Below are 13853 nucleotides of genomic sequence, written 5' to 3'. Positions count from 1 at the left end.
ACACCGGGGCCTATCATGGGGAGGGGGGAGGGGGGAAGGATTGCATTGGGAGTTATACCTTATGTAAATGACGGGTTGATGGGTGCAGCACACCAACATGGCACAAGTATACATATGTAGCAAACCTGCACATTGTGCACATGTACCCTACAACTTGAAGTTTAATAATAATAAATAAATTTAAAAAAAAAAAATGAGAGCAAGAAATACCCAATTAAATAGTAAATTGAAAACCACCTAATCTTCTTCCGATGCGTCTGCGTTTTCTTTGTACTTGTAAAATCGTATTGCACGTTGAATGGGAGTCTTAACAGAGTCATAAGTCCATCCCTTCTTGGCAAACAGTCTTTCAAGGATGCCAGGCATTTCGTAGCCCTTGCTTAGAATGAAATCCTTAAAGGCAATTGGTCCATAAAGTTCGTCAAGAATGTCAGGTTCATCAGGCTTTTCAAGCAAGAGCTTGGGGTCAATCAAATGTTCATCACTTCTTAGCTTTTTCCACAACTTAGGCTTGAGGTACCATGCTCCATACTTCATCTTCACACGCTGTGCAGTATAAGAATTCGATGGCGTGTGGAATTTCCTGCCCCAGTATTTTTCCTGTGAGAAGAATTTAGCCTCATCCATTTCATCTAGCTCCATGCTGTACTTCAGCTCTGAGGAATACTCTTTTACCTTCTTAAGCTTTTGGTCGTAATAGGTTTCTCTGTACTTGGGGGTAAAGTCACACAGATTCCTGATGGATTCTTCATCAGCTCCCAGGTCTGCAGCCCACTTGAAGAATTCACGGAGTTTTTCTGATGTGTATCTATATTGAAGAGAGTCAGAAACACACTCTGTTGTGTTTGGTGTATCTTCGTGAAACAGTTCTTTTATGTAGGACGCTCGAATCTTGGGAGGCTCCGAGAACTGATGGGACACTGGAGCTTTGGGAGGCTCCGGGCGGAGACTGGACACCCGACGAGTCTTGGGAAGCTCCGGGCGGAGACTGGACACCCGATGAGTCTTGGGAGGCTCCGGGCGGAGACTGGACACCCTACGAGTCTTGGGAGGCTCTGGACGGAGACTGGACCTCCGACGAGTCTTGGGAGGATCCGAGCGGAGACTGGACGCCCGACGAGTCTTGGGAGGCTGCGGGTGGAGACTGGACGCCCGACGTGTCTTGGGAGGTTCTGGGTGGAGATGGGACACCTGAGTCTCCGGAGGCTGCAAGCAGGGTTCCCCACAAGGGAATTTATCAGGCTCGGTGGGTTCCTCGGTTTTCTTCACCCGGGCCTCACAACGAGCCCATACATCCTTCAGCGTCCTCCCAGAATCCAGCACTTTCAGCATGTATAGTAGGAGATTGGACACCCGACTAGTGTCAGGAGGTTCTGGGCGGAGATGGGACGCTCCAGTCTTGGGAGGCACTGACTGGAGATGAGACACTTCAGTCTTGGGAGGCTCCGGGCGGAGATGGGACCCTCCAGTCTCGGAAGGCTCTGAGTGGAGACTGGACCCCCGACGAGTCTTGGGAGGCGCTAGGCGGAGATGGGACACTCCAGTCTCAGAAGGGTCCGAGTGGAGACTGGACCCCCGACGAGTCTTGGGAGGCTCTAGGCGGAGATGGGACACTCCAGTCTCCAGAGGCTCCCGGTGGAGATGAGATACGCGAGTGTCGGGAGGCTCCGGGCAGAGGTGGGACACTCCAGTCTCTGGAGGCTCACGGCAGAGAATGGACACCCGACGAGTCTTGAGAGGCTCTTGGTAGAGATGGGACAATCCAGTCTCAGGAGGCTCTGGCCGGAGACTGGACTCCGGAGTCTTGGGAGGCTCCTGGCGAAGATGGGACACTCTAGTGTCGGAAGGCTTCAGGGGAAGACTGGACACCCTAGTCTTGGGAGGCTCTGGGCGGAGACGGGACACTCCAGTCTCGGGAGGGTCTGAGCGGAGACTGGACAACGGAGTCTCGAAAGGCCGCAGGCAGAATTCCCCACAAGTGTATTTACCAGGCTCTGTGTGTTCGTTGGTTGTCTTCTCCCGGCCCTCACAACGAGCCCGTGCGTCTTCCAGCTTCCTCTCAGAATCCAGTTTCAGTAGCTGTCGTAGGAGACTGGACACCCGACGAGTGTTGGGATGTTCCGGGCCGAGATGGGTCGCTCCAGTCTCGGGAGGCTCTGGGCGGAAACTGGACACCGGAGTCTTGGGAGGCTCCGGGCGGGGATGGGACACTCCAGACTCAGGAGGCTCCGGGTGGAGACTGGACACCGGAGTCTTGGGAGGCTCCGGGCGGAGATGGGACACCGGAGTCTCGGGAGGCTTTGGGCAGAGTTCCCCACAGGGGTATTTACCAGGCTCTGTGGGTACCTCGGTTGTTTTCTCCCGGGCCTCACAACGGGCCCAAGCATCCTCCAGCTTCCTCTCAGGATCCAGCAGTTTCAGCACCTGTAGTAGGAGATCTGGAGGCATATCTTCTCCAAGACTGGGGTACATGGCCAAGGGATGCTTGGCCGTCAGCTGGGCTTCCACTTCCTCTACGAACGTCTTCCGTGCTAGCTGGGCTGGAGAGAGCTTGGAAAACAGGGCCGCTTTCTTGAGCAACTTTTTCTGCCCGCTTTTGGTGTCAGTTTGGGGACCTCTGCGATAGATTTTGGGGAGTAAGAACTCGTCACGGCGACAAATGAGCGTATCTTCAGGAGACGGACAGCCGTAGCGGAAGTCGTCCATGCCCTCTGTCACGAATACCCAGTTCTGGGTGTCCATGGGCGGGAACCTCAGGCGCCTGTACTTGCGCTTCGCGATGCACTTGGAAGGCGGTTTGTCACAGTACCAGGGCTTGAAGTCCATGCCCGGGGACTTCGGCCAGTCCTGCGGCCTCTGGTCCCCCATGGTGGCCCTTGCTGGGGTGCCACCTCTCCAGTTTCCGCGGTTCCTGATCCCTGCCGCTCTAGTCGCTAGGAGACCGCCAGCCACGTGCAGCCTAGGTTCCTTCCTGGAGGCTGGGCAGCGCTGACGCCACCTGTGCAGCCGGATTCTAACAGGTGTGTAGTGCAATCTCATTCTGGGTTTCATTTGTGTGTCCTAATGACTACTGGTATTGAACATCTCTATATTTGCTTATTTGCCATCCTTATCTCTCCTCGGTTGAAGTTTCTGTGGATTTTTTCCCCCGTTTTTAAATTGTGTTGCTGGATGTCATATTTGGTTTTGAGAATCCTTGCTGTGTTCTAGATGTAAACAGGTTATCAGATATATGATTTGCAAATTTTTCACTTCATCCTTGGCTTTTCCCTTTCATTGTCTTAACAGTATCAAAGAGAAGTTTCTTTAATTTGATGAAGTCCAATGTATCAATTTGTTCTTTTCTGGATTGTGCTTCTTTTGATGTATCTGTGAAAACTTGGCCTATCCAAAGGACAAGGTTTTAATTTTTGTAAACAGCACAATATATAAATCAAAGTTTTTATTTAAAAATGTACCTCTTGCTTACATATATCTGATAATTTTAGAACTATTTTTGTAAAGACAATCTTTTCTCCACTGAATTACATTTGGAAATTGGTAGAGTATCAGTTGTGTATATTTTTTGAAGGTCAATTTCTGTGCACTTTTTTCTCTTCCATTTATTTTTCTCTCATGGAAATTTCACACTCTGTTGGTTACTTTAGCTTTATAATAAATCTAGAAATTAGGCTGTCTTAGTCCTTTAACAATGTTCTTTTACAAAGTTAGTTCTTCCTAGGTCCTTTGCATTTCTGTAGAAATTTTAAAGTCAGTTTGTCAATGTCAAAAAGAAAAAGTCCTTTGAGAATTTGATTAGGATTCTGTTGAATCTATAGATCAATTTGAGGATAATTGGCATGTTAACAATAGGAAATCTGACCACTGAGAAACATACATCTTTATATTTGTTTATGTGATTTTTCATTTTCTCAGGAATATTGTGTATTTTTTAGTGTATGTGCCTTTCACATCTTTTTCTGTCCGGATTTTTCCTAAATATTGTTTTTCATATTATTATGTGTAGTATTTTTTTAGTTGCAATTTCCAACTTTTTGTTGTTAGCATACATAAATATTGATGTTTGTATATCCATTGGTATCATACAACCTTGGAAAACTCACTCATAATGTTCAGAAGAATTTTTGTATATTTAATTGAACTTTCTGTATATATGATAGTGTCATCTGTAACTAAAGACAGTTTCCCTTCTTCCTTTCCAATCTGAATATCGTTATACCCCCGCCAGTCCAGTTGCAATCCTTCATTTTCCTTTAAATAATATCAGTTAAATTTTTATCGCTCTTGTAGTGCTTAAAACAACACTATGAAAAGCATTTTTATAAAAAATTTTAATTATAGACAAATTCAGCCTGCATTATTCCTTAAGCATATCATTTTCTTATCACATAATAATTTTTTTCTGTACATTCTTACTCATTTTTAAAAAGAAGTTTTCTTACTTCCCTTGTTAGGTGCAGCTGAACAATGTTTTCTACCATTACAAGCAGGTATACCATAGTTCCTCCTTGTAAATGAGGTATGATCAATGCCTCTCTTTCCTTTGGCTCCTCCTCTGTAAAACAGACACAGTGTATATTTCTCTTGGGTTTCTCATTAAATCAAAGAACTGGATTATGTGTAAATCAAGATAATCTATATAACATGACTTTTGTATAGTATCTGGAACAGAATAAACATCCTGTAAAATATTGTTAATTTATATAGTATTACTACAGTTTGAAAATAAAAATATTCTACATTTGATGTCTATATAAAGGAGAAGCAATATCATACATTTAAATATCACAAATATTTTCATTTGTTGATTATAAGAATCGATGTTAAAGTCTCAGGATATTTAGTAGATTTCATAATGTGAGGGTGGTAAGACCAAATTTGATATGGATTTATTTTTAACTTTCTTACTTAGAAAAATACCATGGACTGTATGTTACATTCAAGAGCCAAAGCTTCAACAATTCTCTATAGCAATATCTAACTAGCAAGCTCACATGAGTACTCACTTATCTAAAATGCATGAGAGTTTGAAAAAAATCTTCTGTATTCTAAATAATCCCCCCCCCCCCAAAACACACACACACACACATATTGAATCTCCTAAAGTTCAATTGGGCCTATATAAAATTTTTCATGTGACTGTTCATTAAAATAGTTTTTGTTCCTTAAAGCCACTTCATTTTAATCACTTTTCACAGTAGAATATTATAAAGGACTCACATCTAGAATACATAAATAATTCTTAAAACTTAACAATAAGAAAACAAAGAACACAAAACAAAAAATGTATAATACACAGTAGTTTAACATGTATAGAGATATATAGTATACATGTTTGTATTTTATAGCTCTGTCTCTGCTGAGAAACTAGAAAAAATTGACACCCAAGTAACAGTAAGTACTTCCAGCACCCAAATCTTGGTTTCTAAATACCATTGTCTAAAATAACAAAAGCAAAACAAAACAGAGATATCCTTGGAGAAATGAGTAATTCTAGGCCTGGGGCAGTGAAAACACAAGATGAACCTGGAGTGTTATGTAATGCCAGAAAATACAGAAGTGCTCAGAAAACAAAAGATTAGAAGCAGATCAGGAACCAGACCAAAAGAGCACTTAATGGCCAAAGTTAAAACAATTTAGGCAACAAAATGCATTAAAATTTAAACATTATAACACAATATAAAATAAAATATCCGTGAGTCCATACTGATATAAATAATTTTACAAATAAATAAATGAGGGAAAAGGTACAAATATTTTTACAAAGAATTTCAGAAAATGTACATGGATACTCCTCCCTTCAGGAGGTGGAAATTAATTGCCTTCTCCAGGGTGTGGGCTGTATTCTAAAAAATAGAATATGGAATGGGAAAAAAATAGCGACCTTTTAGTGGAGAAGCCTGGCAATTCTCTCTCCTTAACCAAGCGATGAATGTTAATGTCAGCAGTGAGAAGTCATGTAGGTATCATGTACTCCTCTGATAGGATGTGATGAGAAAGACACTTCACCTCTGTAGTATTCTTCCCTAAATTCCAGAATCCTAGTCTACTGAGGAGAAAACATCTAACAAACCTAAGTCCAGGGACATCTTACAAAATTCTCAAGTATTCCTCAAAACCATAAAGGTCATGGGAAACAAGTAAAGACTGAGAACTGGTCATAGACTTTAGATTAAAGAGACATGACAACTAAATTCAATGTGGTAGGCTGACTTGGACCCTGGCACTAAAAAAGGGCATGAGCATAAAAAATCTACAAATCTGAATTAAGTCTGAAGTTTAATTAACAGTAATATGTTAATGTTAATTTTTTAGTTTAAATGCATGTACATTATAAGATATTAATTTTAGGGGAAGCTGAGTGAAATGTGCATGAAAATGCTGTGTACAGCCTTTGCAAATGTTTCATAAATCTGAGATTATTCTAAAATAAAAGATTTCCATTTTAAACTATAGATTACATCATGATGAATTATCAACAAATCACTATTAATCATACAAGAGAGAAAGCTGTAGCTTTTTTAAAATGCATACTTGTTGCCCCCCCCATATACAGTAAATCATAATTTTTTTCTAAGTGGAGTCAGTAATCTACATTTTACATGGATTTTAAATTATACACACCAATATGTAAGAATTACTTTTCTAAAGCCCTGTGCCTTTTATAGGCCCCAAAGACTTTCAAAGAGATTAAAAACCACAGTAGTAATGATATTATCCGAAGTAACCAAATTTGGGGAAAATTAAATTTCTGCATATACTAGATATAGGCTGAGAGCAAAATAATTCACTTAGGTAACATGTACATACCTGGTGGGCCCACAGAATAATGAAGTCATGATAGAAGAGTGAAGAAGATACAAAGTTTGGTGACTGGCAGTGAAAAAACAAACAAAAAAACTAGGAGTGAAAACAACTTACTTGTGCAAACTGCCCTTCTTGGGTTAAAGAAAACTGACATCATTATAGAGTGCAGAGAAATTACAACTGGCCTTTTCAGTCAAGAAGCACCAACTGCCTTAGTATGAAGTGTTACTCCAGAAATGAATGGTGTAGCTGACAAGCAAAACCAACACCAAGAGGCTAATAAAGAAATGTTCAAGCAAGTCAAAATGCTCTGAGTGGAGCAGCATGTAATGAATAAGCAAACAAGAGAATGAGAACGAACAATGAAAATCAATGTGATGAAGTGCGTTGGTTTAATGGAGCCTAAGTATTCCCAGTTCTGATATCTTTGTGTGCCTCTGACTGCTTTTAGTTACCTACAACCTTTATTGCAAACTTAACTCAGGACACCGTTTTCATGCTCCAGCAGACTCAAGTTATCTGCAACCTTGCTGTCTCTTCTACCCGCATGCAGCACCTGCCAGCCTTTCTCGGATACCCAATCTTGTTCACTCTGATCCAACCCTCTTTGGAATTCTTTTGCTTTTATTAACTCTTGCTAAGTTTACTTTCTGTGATGGTTAATTTTCTGTGCCAACATAGCTAGGCTACAGTGCCCAAATAGTTGGTCAAACAGTCTAGATGTTGCTGTGAAGGTATTTTTTGGATGTGATTTAACACTTTATATAGTAGACTTTGAGTAAATCAGATTTACCCTCCATAGGATGGGTGAGAATCATCCAATCAGTTGAAGGCTTTCAGGAAAAAGACAAAATTCTCCCAAGAAGATGGAATTGTCCCTCCAGACTGAAACACAGGAATCTGTTTGAGTTTCCAGCCATCAAAATCAGGACTACAACATCAATTTTGCCCAAATTTCTAACCTACAACCAGCTCTACAGACTTCGGATTTTCAACCCCCGCAGTCGCATAAATGAATTCCTTTAAATTTCTCTCTCTCTATATATATATATGACATATATATGTGTATATATATATGTCCTATTATTTCTATAGTATATATATTCAACTATTTCCTATTATCCTATACATCACCCGCCTCTCTCTCTCTCTCTCTCTACATATATGTAAAATAATAGGAGATATGTATATCTCCTATTATTGTCTTATCTTTCTGGAGAAATCTGATTAATACACTATTCATTTTGATCATTTTTCTACCAGTAACAATGTACTTGTCTTATAATGAGATATACCGCAGCAATTTTACCACTGCTACATCCACTGATACTTCTTCTCAGCAAGGTATGAAATGTCGTTAAGGCCTAAGAAATAATATAGACTTAAAGATTTCTATTTTGTTCTTTGAATAAAAAAGCCTAGAAGAATTATTCCATACCTTGGCTGAATTATCAGATTCACTTGTGGCCCATCTTAAAAGTATATATGCCAAGGCTCTGCCCTGAGCCTGCTGAATCAAAATTTCTCCCATTGATAATGATTTACAGCCAAGGGCTGAAATCCCTGGATACATAATAATTTGATCACAGTATCTCAGACAGGATATAGTCCAGCACTACTGATATTAATAAAGAACTTGAGGCAAAAAGAGAACAAATGACTTACACAAGTTCTCAAAAAGTAAAAATGAACAATGTCAGGCTACTATTTTTATATTTCTAGAAGATTCACTCCGTTACCTTCTATAGATAAATTATAGAAAATATGACAGTATTCCTCTCTCCTTGCATGCATACGTATCACCTGGTCCATTCAACTCACATATATAAATAGAATGTAATATTTAGAAAATAACTGAGCAGACACAGCTCTATTTTACAAGGGGGTTCAGCTACAAATGAAATTATTTAATATATAATTAGAGGACTTAACAAATGGCTAAAATCTTGGCAATTTTGTGTATGGTTAAAGTAATAATATTTTGAGGACAGGTAAATGTTACTGTGTCATATCCTCTGATTTAATCAAAAAACACTGGTCTCACTTTCCTGTTGATGGAATTTTGGTAGATGCATTCAACAAGCTGTCATAAATCTTAGCTTATTTTCTAGTAGCTAGCAAAAAAAAAATCCAGAATCACTTCATATCATGGATATGAATAATGAATAATAATCAATAATCTTGGTTGTCCACTAGTGCTGTCTTAATCTTATTCTTTGGCTTCGAATGCAACATTTGCATATTTTACAGAATTCAAAATTTACAGAGTACTGTACACATACACACATGACCAGCTAAAAACCATGTTCTCAATAGTGTCCACTTTACCTGGCTAATGTCCAACATGTGATAAGCAGGCAAAAATATGCAATATTAGTATTTACAGACAGATTGTTACAATTTTAACATCAGTAATTATATGTTAAAACCACAGCTCTTAAAAATACATGCATATATACACATATATTCATACCACAATTCACATAAAAGTCCAAAGTTTAGCTGGTTTTAACATTAGTGATCAAAGCCTAATATGTATAGGCAAATGTATATACATACTACACATGTGAACACACCACAGTTTTCTAAGATATTATTGAACCTGTAACAAAATGTTGAGTTGTGATTTTATAAAAATAGTTCTAATATTATATTACTACCTTTGTGTTCATTTGACTGAACAGTACTCCTTTACAGAGAATCTGAAGGGTATTCTACATCATCCAGCTATGAAACAGCTTTATAATGCCAAGTGTCCTGTACAGAGGTTTACTCCAACGAACTGTCTTAATTTAGAATGTAATCTAATCAATTATATTTAATAGCATGGTTAGGAAAATCAGCCCCATAGTCTATAAACCAGTGTCTCTGGGAAAAAAAGGAAGTGGACTTTCCTTTTATGTTCTACCTCTTAGAAGGTATAGGAATCACAACATTATATGCAAAAGCAGAGATAGAGGTATTCTCTACCTCTGATCCTTTCCATTGCTCCTTTTACATTTATAACAAATGAATGAGCTGAATGTGAGTCTTCATTTTGTAGCCGCAATCTCTGTAGACAAACTGATCAACTGAAATACTTAAGACTGATTTGATCAACATATATATCAATGAATAAGGATTTAGGAAGTTATTTTCATGATTTGGACAATTGTGCACCTGGATTCATTTACAAACTATTGTCTTTTTCTAAATGTTAGAGATGTTTAATGTGGGGAAGAAAAACTTAAGGAGGGAGACCTACATGGAGGAAACTGCATTTTTCTCTACAGCATAATTCAGGAATACATTGGATTAGAGGCCAAAGTGATGATTTGGAAGGAACTAAAAGCACCGATATTTGATACAGACCTGGTGAACTAGGGAAGCGATTCTAAATAGATTATTTTGGATGTGGAACAGATACTTCCAGTCATCATCACAGTTTTTAGTCCTTGACAGTGATTTAAGGTCTGAAGAGTGCTAAGCAATGTTACAATACCTGCACATACATATGCCCTGCACAATCACATACCCTGCTACCAGTAGCTGCTCTCAGCACAGCTTTCCTCTTTCACGCCAAGCCAAGGAATTTGCCATACACGCAGGCAGTCAAAGTGAAGAAGGTTGCCTTTTAAGAATTATTTTCTGTAGTTCCATTCTCAGTTTTCAGTTACAACAGCCTCTTCCCATTCAAATTGTCTGCGTTCGCCTCACCTTCCTTCCTCAAACCACCAGTTCCTTTACAATACATCTTCAACTTAGGTTATATAAAGAAATGCTAGGTTTTGTCTTTGCACACAAATTCCTCTTTGAGTATACATATGCTGTATAAATTCATATTACTGCCGTTCGTTTCAAGAATTAGCTCTTCCCTGGCAGGAGAAAATCGAGAGATAAGACTAGTATTGGAGAATGGAGTCCTACCGCCTCCAGCACTTGGCAGATTATTAATACGCCTTTCCTCATGGATTGTTTGTCATGTAAGAAATCATAACTGAATAGCACCGTACACATAAGCAAAAGTGAAATGTTAATAATATTTCTACCTAAAGTGTATGATATTAATTCATATTAAAATAAATGAGGTTTACAACAATATTGTCAGGAAGCTACTAAAAATAATATATTTTCTAGAAATTTGAAACTCTCTAAATAGGTGTAACTGTTCTTAAATATTAAAAGACGTATTGGGAAAATGGCAAAAGCCTTCAAGAAAACAACTCAAAATGATGTTATTTATTTTTCATGTATGAACCAGTATTGAAGAATGAAAAGCCCAGAAGGAAGGTAATAAATGTAAATAATACATGGGAAACATTTTACAAAACTTTTACTTTTGTAAATTGTGCATTCCATTGACTTTTAATATTAGCTGGTTAAAGTCCTTATCATATTTTTATGAAAGATGAAATCAACAAATAAACCATTCAAAATGTGGAAGAAAAGTTCAGAAAATTATAAAATGAGAGGCTATTACTCATGTCAACTTATAAAATAATGATCACATTAAACATAGCTTACTCTCTTAACATACTGGGTTAATATTGTAGTAGCTTATGGACTCGCAGGGAATGTTTTGCAAGGATTATGCTTTTCTCCTAACGTGTTAGGAAAAATTTACGCTGGATTTTAGTGAAGCAAAATATGTACACTTTCAACCAAGATATTTTGTGTCTTTAGGCTAACCAACATAATTACATCAAATCTATTTTTCCATAAAATTTACCACTATATGTAGGAGAAGGTATGAGAACTTCTGTAGCAATTTCTGTATTTGTGACAATAGAAGTAAAAATAGCAAAGAAAATATTATTGAATATATTTTTATAATTTAAAGTAAATATATTAGTACATATTTTATAGATTTTCAATTTATTAGCAACTAATATATTTATCGGTCCTATATATAGGATCAGTAATATATATATAGAGAGAGATAACGGTCATAAATATATATTTTTTTAATTTTATTTATTTACTTTAAGTTCTGGGATACATGTGCTGAACGTGCAGGTTTGTTACATAGGTATGCATGTGCCGTGGTGGTTTGCTGCACCTATCAACCCATCATCTAGGTTTTAAGCCTCACATGCATTAGGTATTTGTCCTAATGCTCTCCCTCCCCTTTCCCCCCACCCCGGACAGGCCCTGGTGTGTGATGTTCCCCTCCCGGTGTCCATGTGTTCTCATTGTTCAACTCTCACTTATGAGTGAGAACATGCGGTGTATGGTTTTCTGTTCCTGTGTTAGTTTGCTGAGGATAATGGTTTCCAGCTTCATCCACACCCCTGCAAAGGACATGAATTCATTCTTTTTTATGGCTGAATAGTGTTCCATGATGTATATGTGCCACATTTTCTTTATCCAGTCTATCATTGATGTGTATTTGGGTTGGTTCCAAGTCTTTGCTATTGTAAATAGTGCTGCAATAAACATAGGTGTGCATGTGTCTTTATAATTATTTACATTCCTTTGGGTATATACCCAGTAATGGGATTGCTGGGTCAAATGGTATTTCTGGTTCTAGATCCTTGAGGAGTCGCCACATTGTCTTCCACAATGGTTGAACTAATTTACACTCCCACCAACAGTGTAAAAGCATTCTTATTTCTCTACATCCTCGTCATCATCTGTTGTTTCCAGACTTTTTAGTGATCTCCATTCTAACTGGTGTGAGATGGTATCTCATTGTGGTTTTGATTTGCATGTCTCTCATGACCAGTGATGATGAGCTTGTTTTCATGTTTGTTGGCCGCATAAATGTCTTCTTTTGAGAAGTGTCTGTTCATATCCTTCACCCACTTTTTGATGGGGGTGTTTTTTTCTTGTAAATTTTTTTAAGTTCCTTGTAAATTCTGGATATTAGCTCTTTGTCAGATGGATAGATTGCAAAAATTTTCTCCCATTCTTTAGATTGCCTTTTCACTCAGATGATAATTTCTTTTGCTATGCAGAAGCTTTTTAGTTTAATTAGATCCCATTTGTTAATTTTGGCTTTTGCAGAAATTGCTTTTGATGTTTTAGTCATGAAGGCTTTGCCCATGCCTATGTCCTGAATGGTATTGCCTAGGTTTTATTCTGGGGTTTTTATGGTTTTAGGTTTTATTTTAAGTCTTTAATCCATCTTGAGTTGATTTTTGTATAAGGTGTAAGGAAGGGGTCCAGTTTCTGTTTTTTGCATATGGGTAGCCAGTTTTCCCGGCACCATTTATTAAATAGGGAATCCTTTCCCCATTGCTTGTCTTTGTCAGATATATATATATATTCTATTGGCAAAGAGAATGAACCAAAACGGGCTCTTGTGCCCATGAGATTAAAGCCAATGTCTGTTGCAATCATTTGGCATTTAGCACAAAGACTAAAATAGATTAAGTCCTCAAAAAATAATTACTGAATACATGGTGTGTTCATGCCATTCTAATTCAGTATCCTCTGTTTGTATTTGATAATCCCATAGATCTTTTTTTGTGTTATATCTAAATGAAAAATCACTCTAAGCATTTTCAGGATTTTCTTGATCTCTTTACTACAGTTCAATACAGCCAGAAAAATTCAGTGTTTTTATTCGGATGTGCGTTTTCAATCCTGTTAAATGAGATTGCTGCCAGATGGCATTTTTTAGTGTAAAAATGAAGTTGTCTCATGTTCACTCTTATAGTCATGTTGGCTTATTTTACCAGCTGCAAAGTGATGATTAGGAAAGGAATAATATATTAACAGAAGGAAACTGCAGCGCTTTCAGTTATTGAAGTTCTCAAGACTCTTTATTGTAATTTATGAAAAAAATCAAACTTCATCAGAATAAAGTAACACTTTACGTTTCACAACTTCATAAAAAAGAACTTGACCAGACAATATTTAAAGGCTGGCTTACGTTTCCTGAAAGAAAAATTACATTATGAATCATTATGTTAAATAAGGTGTGTCAAACATTTCAGTAAAAAAGGGTGCTCAAGAATGAAGATACTCCAAGTATATCGGGGTATATAGGCATGGCACATTCAAAAGAAAACTTGCAACACAGAAACTAGATCTATTCTCAGCGAGAAGTGATTGTGTTTAAG

General features: G+C 38.0%; 1 protein-coding gene across 2 annotated transcripts; it reads right to left on the bottom strand.

Annotated features, from left to right (window-relative positions):
* Positions 1 to 237: 237 nt before the first annotated feature.
* FAM47A (family with sequence similarity 47 member A) lies at positions 238 to 2893 on the bottom strand. Of its 2 annotated transcripts, XM_073013258.1 has the most exons (6): positions 2132 to 2893; positions 1857 to 1933; positions 1635 to 1709; positions 1151 to 1484; positions 997 to 1072; positions 238 to 891 (listed from the first exon to the last, which is right to left on the bottom strand). In XM_073013258.1, exons 1-6 carry the CDS (start codon positions 2866 to 2868, stop codon positions 238 to 240), a joined length of 1953 nt encoding a protein of 650 aa, XP_072869359.1. In that variant the 5' UTR covers positions 2869 to 2893. The 2 variants fall into 2 exon arrangements, with proteins under 2 accessions (XP_072869359.1, XP_072869358.1); XM_073013257.1 differs by lacking the exons at positions 1635 to 1709; positions 1857 to 1933 and adding an exon at positions 1772 to 1834 and having other exon boundaries at positions 238 to 1624; positions 1943 to 2893.
* Positions 2894 to 13853: the final 10960 nt, after the last annotated feature.

This window comes from Chlorocebus sabaeus, chromosome X (genome assembly GCF_047675955.1).
Source record: "Chlorocebus sabaeus isolate Y175 chromosome X, mChlSab1.0.hap1, whole genome shotgun sequence".
In the NCBI taxonomy this organism is placed as follows: Eukaryota; Metazoa; Chordata; class Mammalia; order Primates; family Cercopithecidae; genus Chlorocebus; species Chlorocebus sabaeus.
Note: the sequence above shows the minus strand (reverse complement) of the source record. Positions and strands in the feature narration are given on the sequence as shown.

Bases quoted from the DNA above. Each gene is read 5' to 3' on its own strand.
- FAM47A (XM_073013257.1), bottom strand. From the start codon at position 2,868: ATGGGGGACCAGAGGCCGCAGGACTGGCCGAAGTCCCCGGGCATGGAC. The intron at 1,835-1,942 runs GTTGTCCAGTCT...TTCCGACACTAG, and splicing joins CTGCGGCCTTTCGAGACTCC to AGTGTCCCATCTTCGCCAGG. The intron at 1,625-1,771 runs TGAGACTGGATT...CCGGGAGCCTCT, and splicing joins AGTCTCCGGCCAGAGCCTCC to GGAGACTGGAGTGTCCCATC.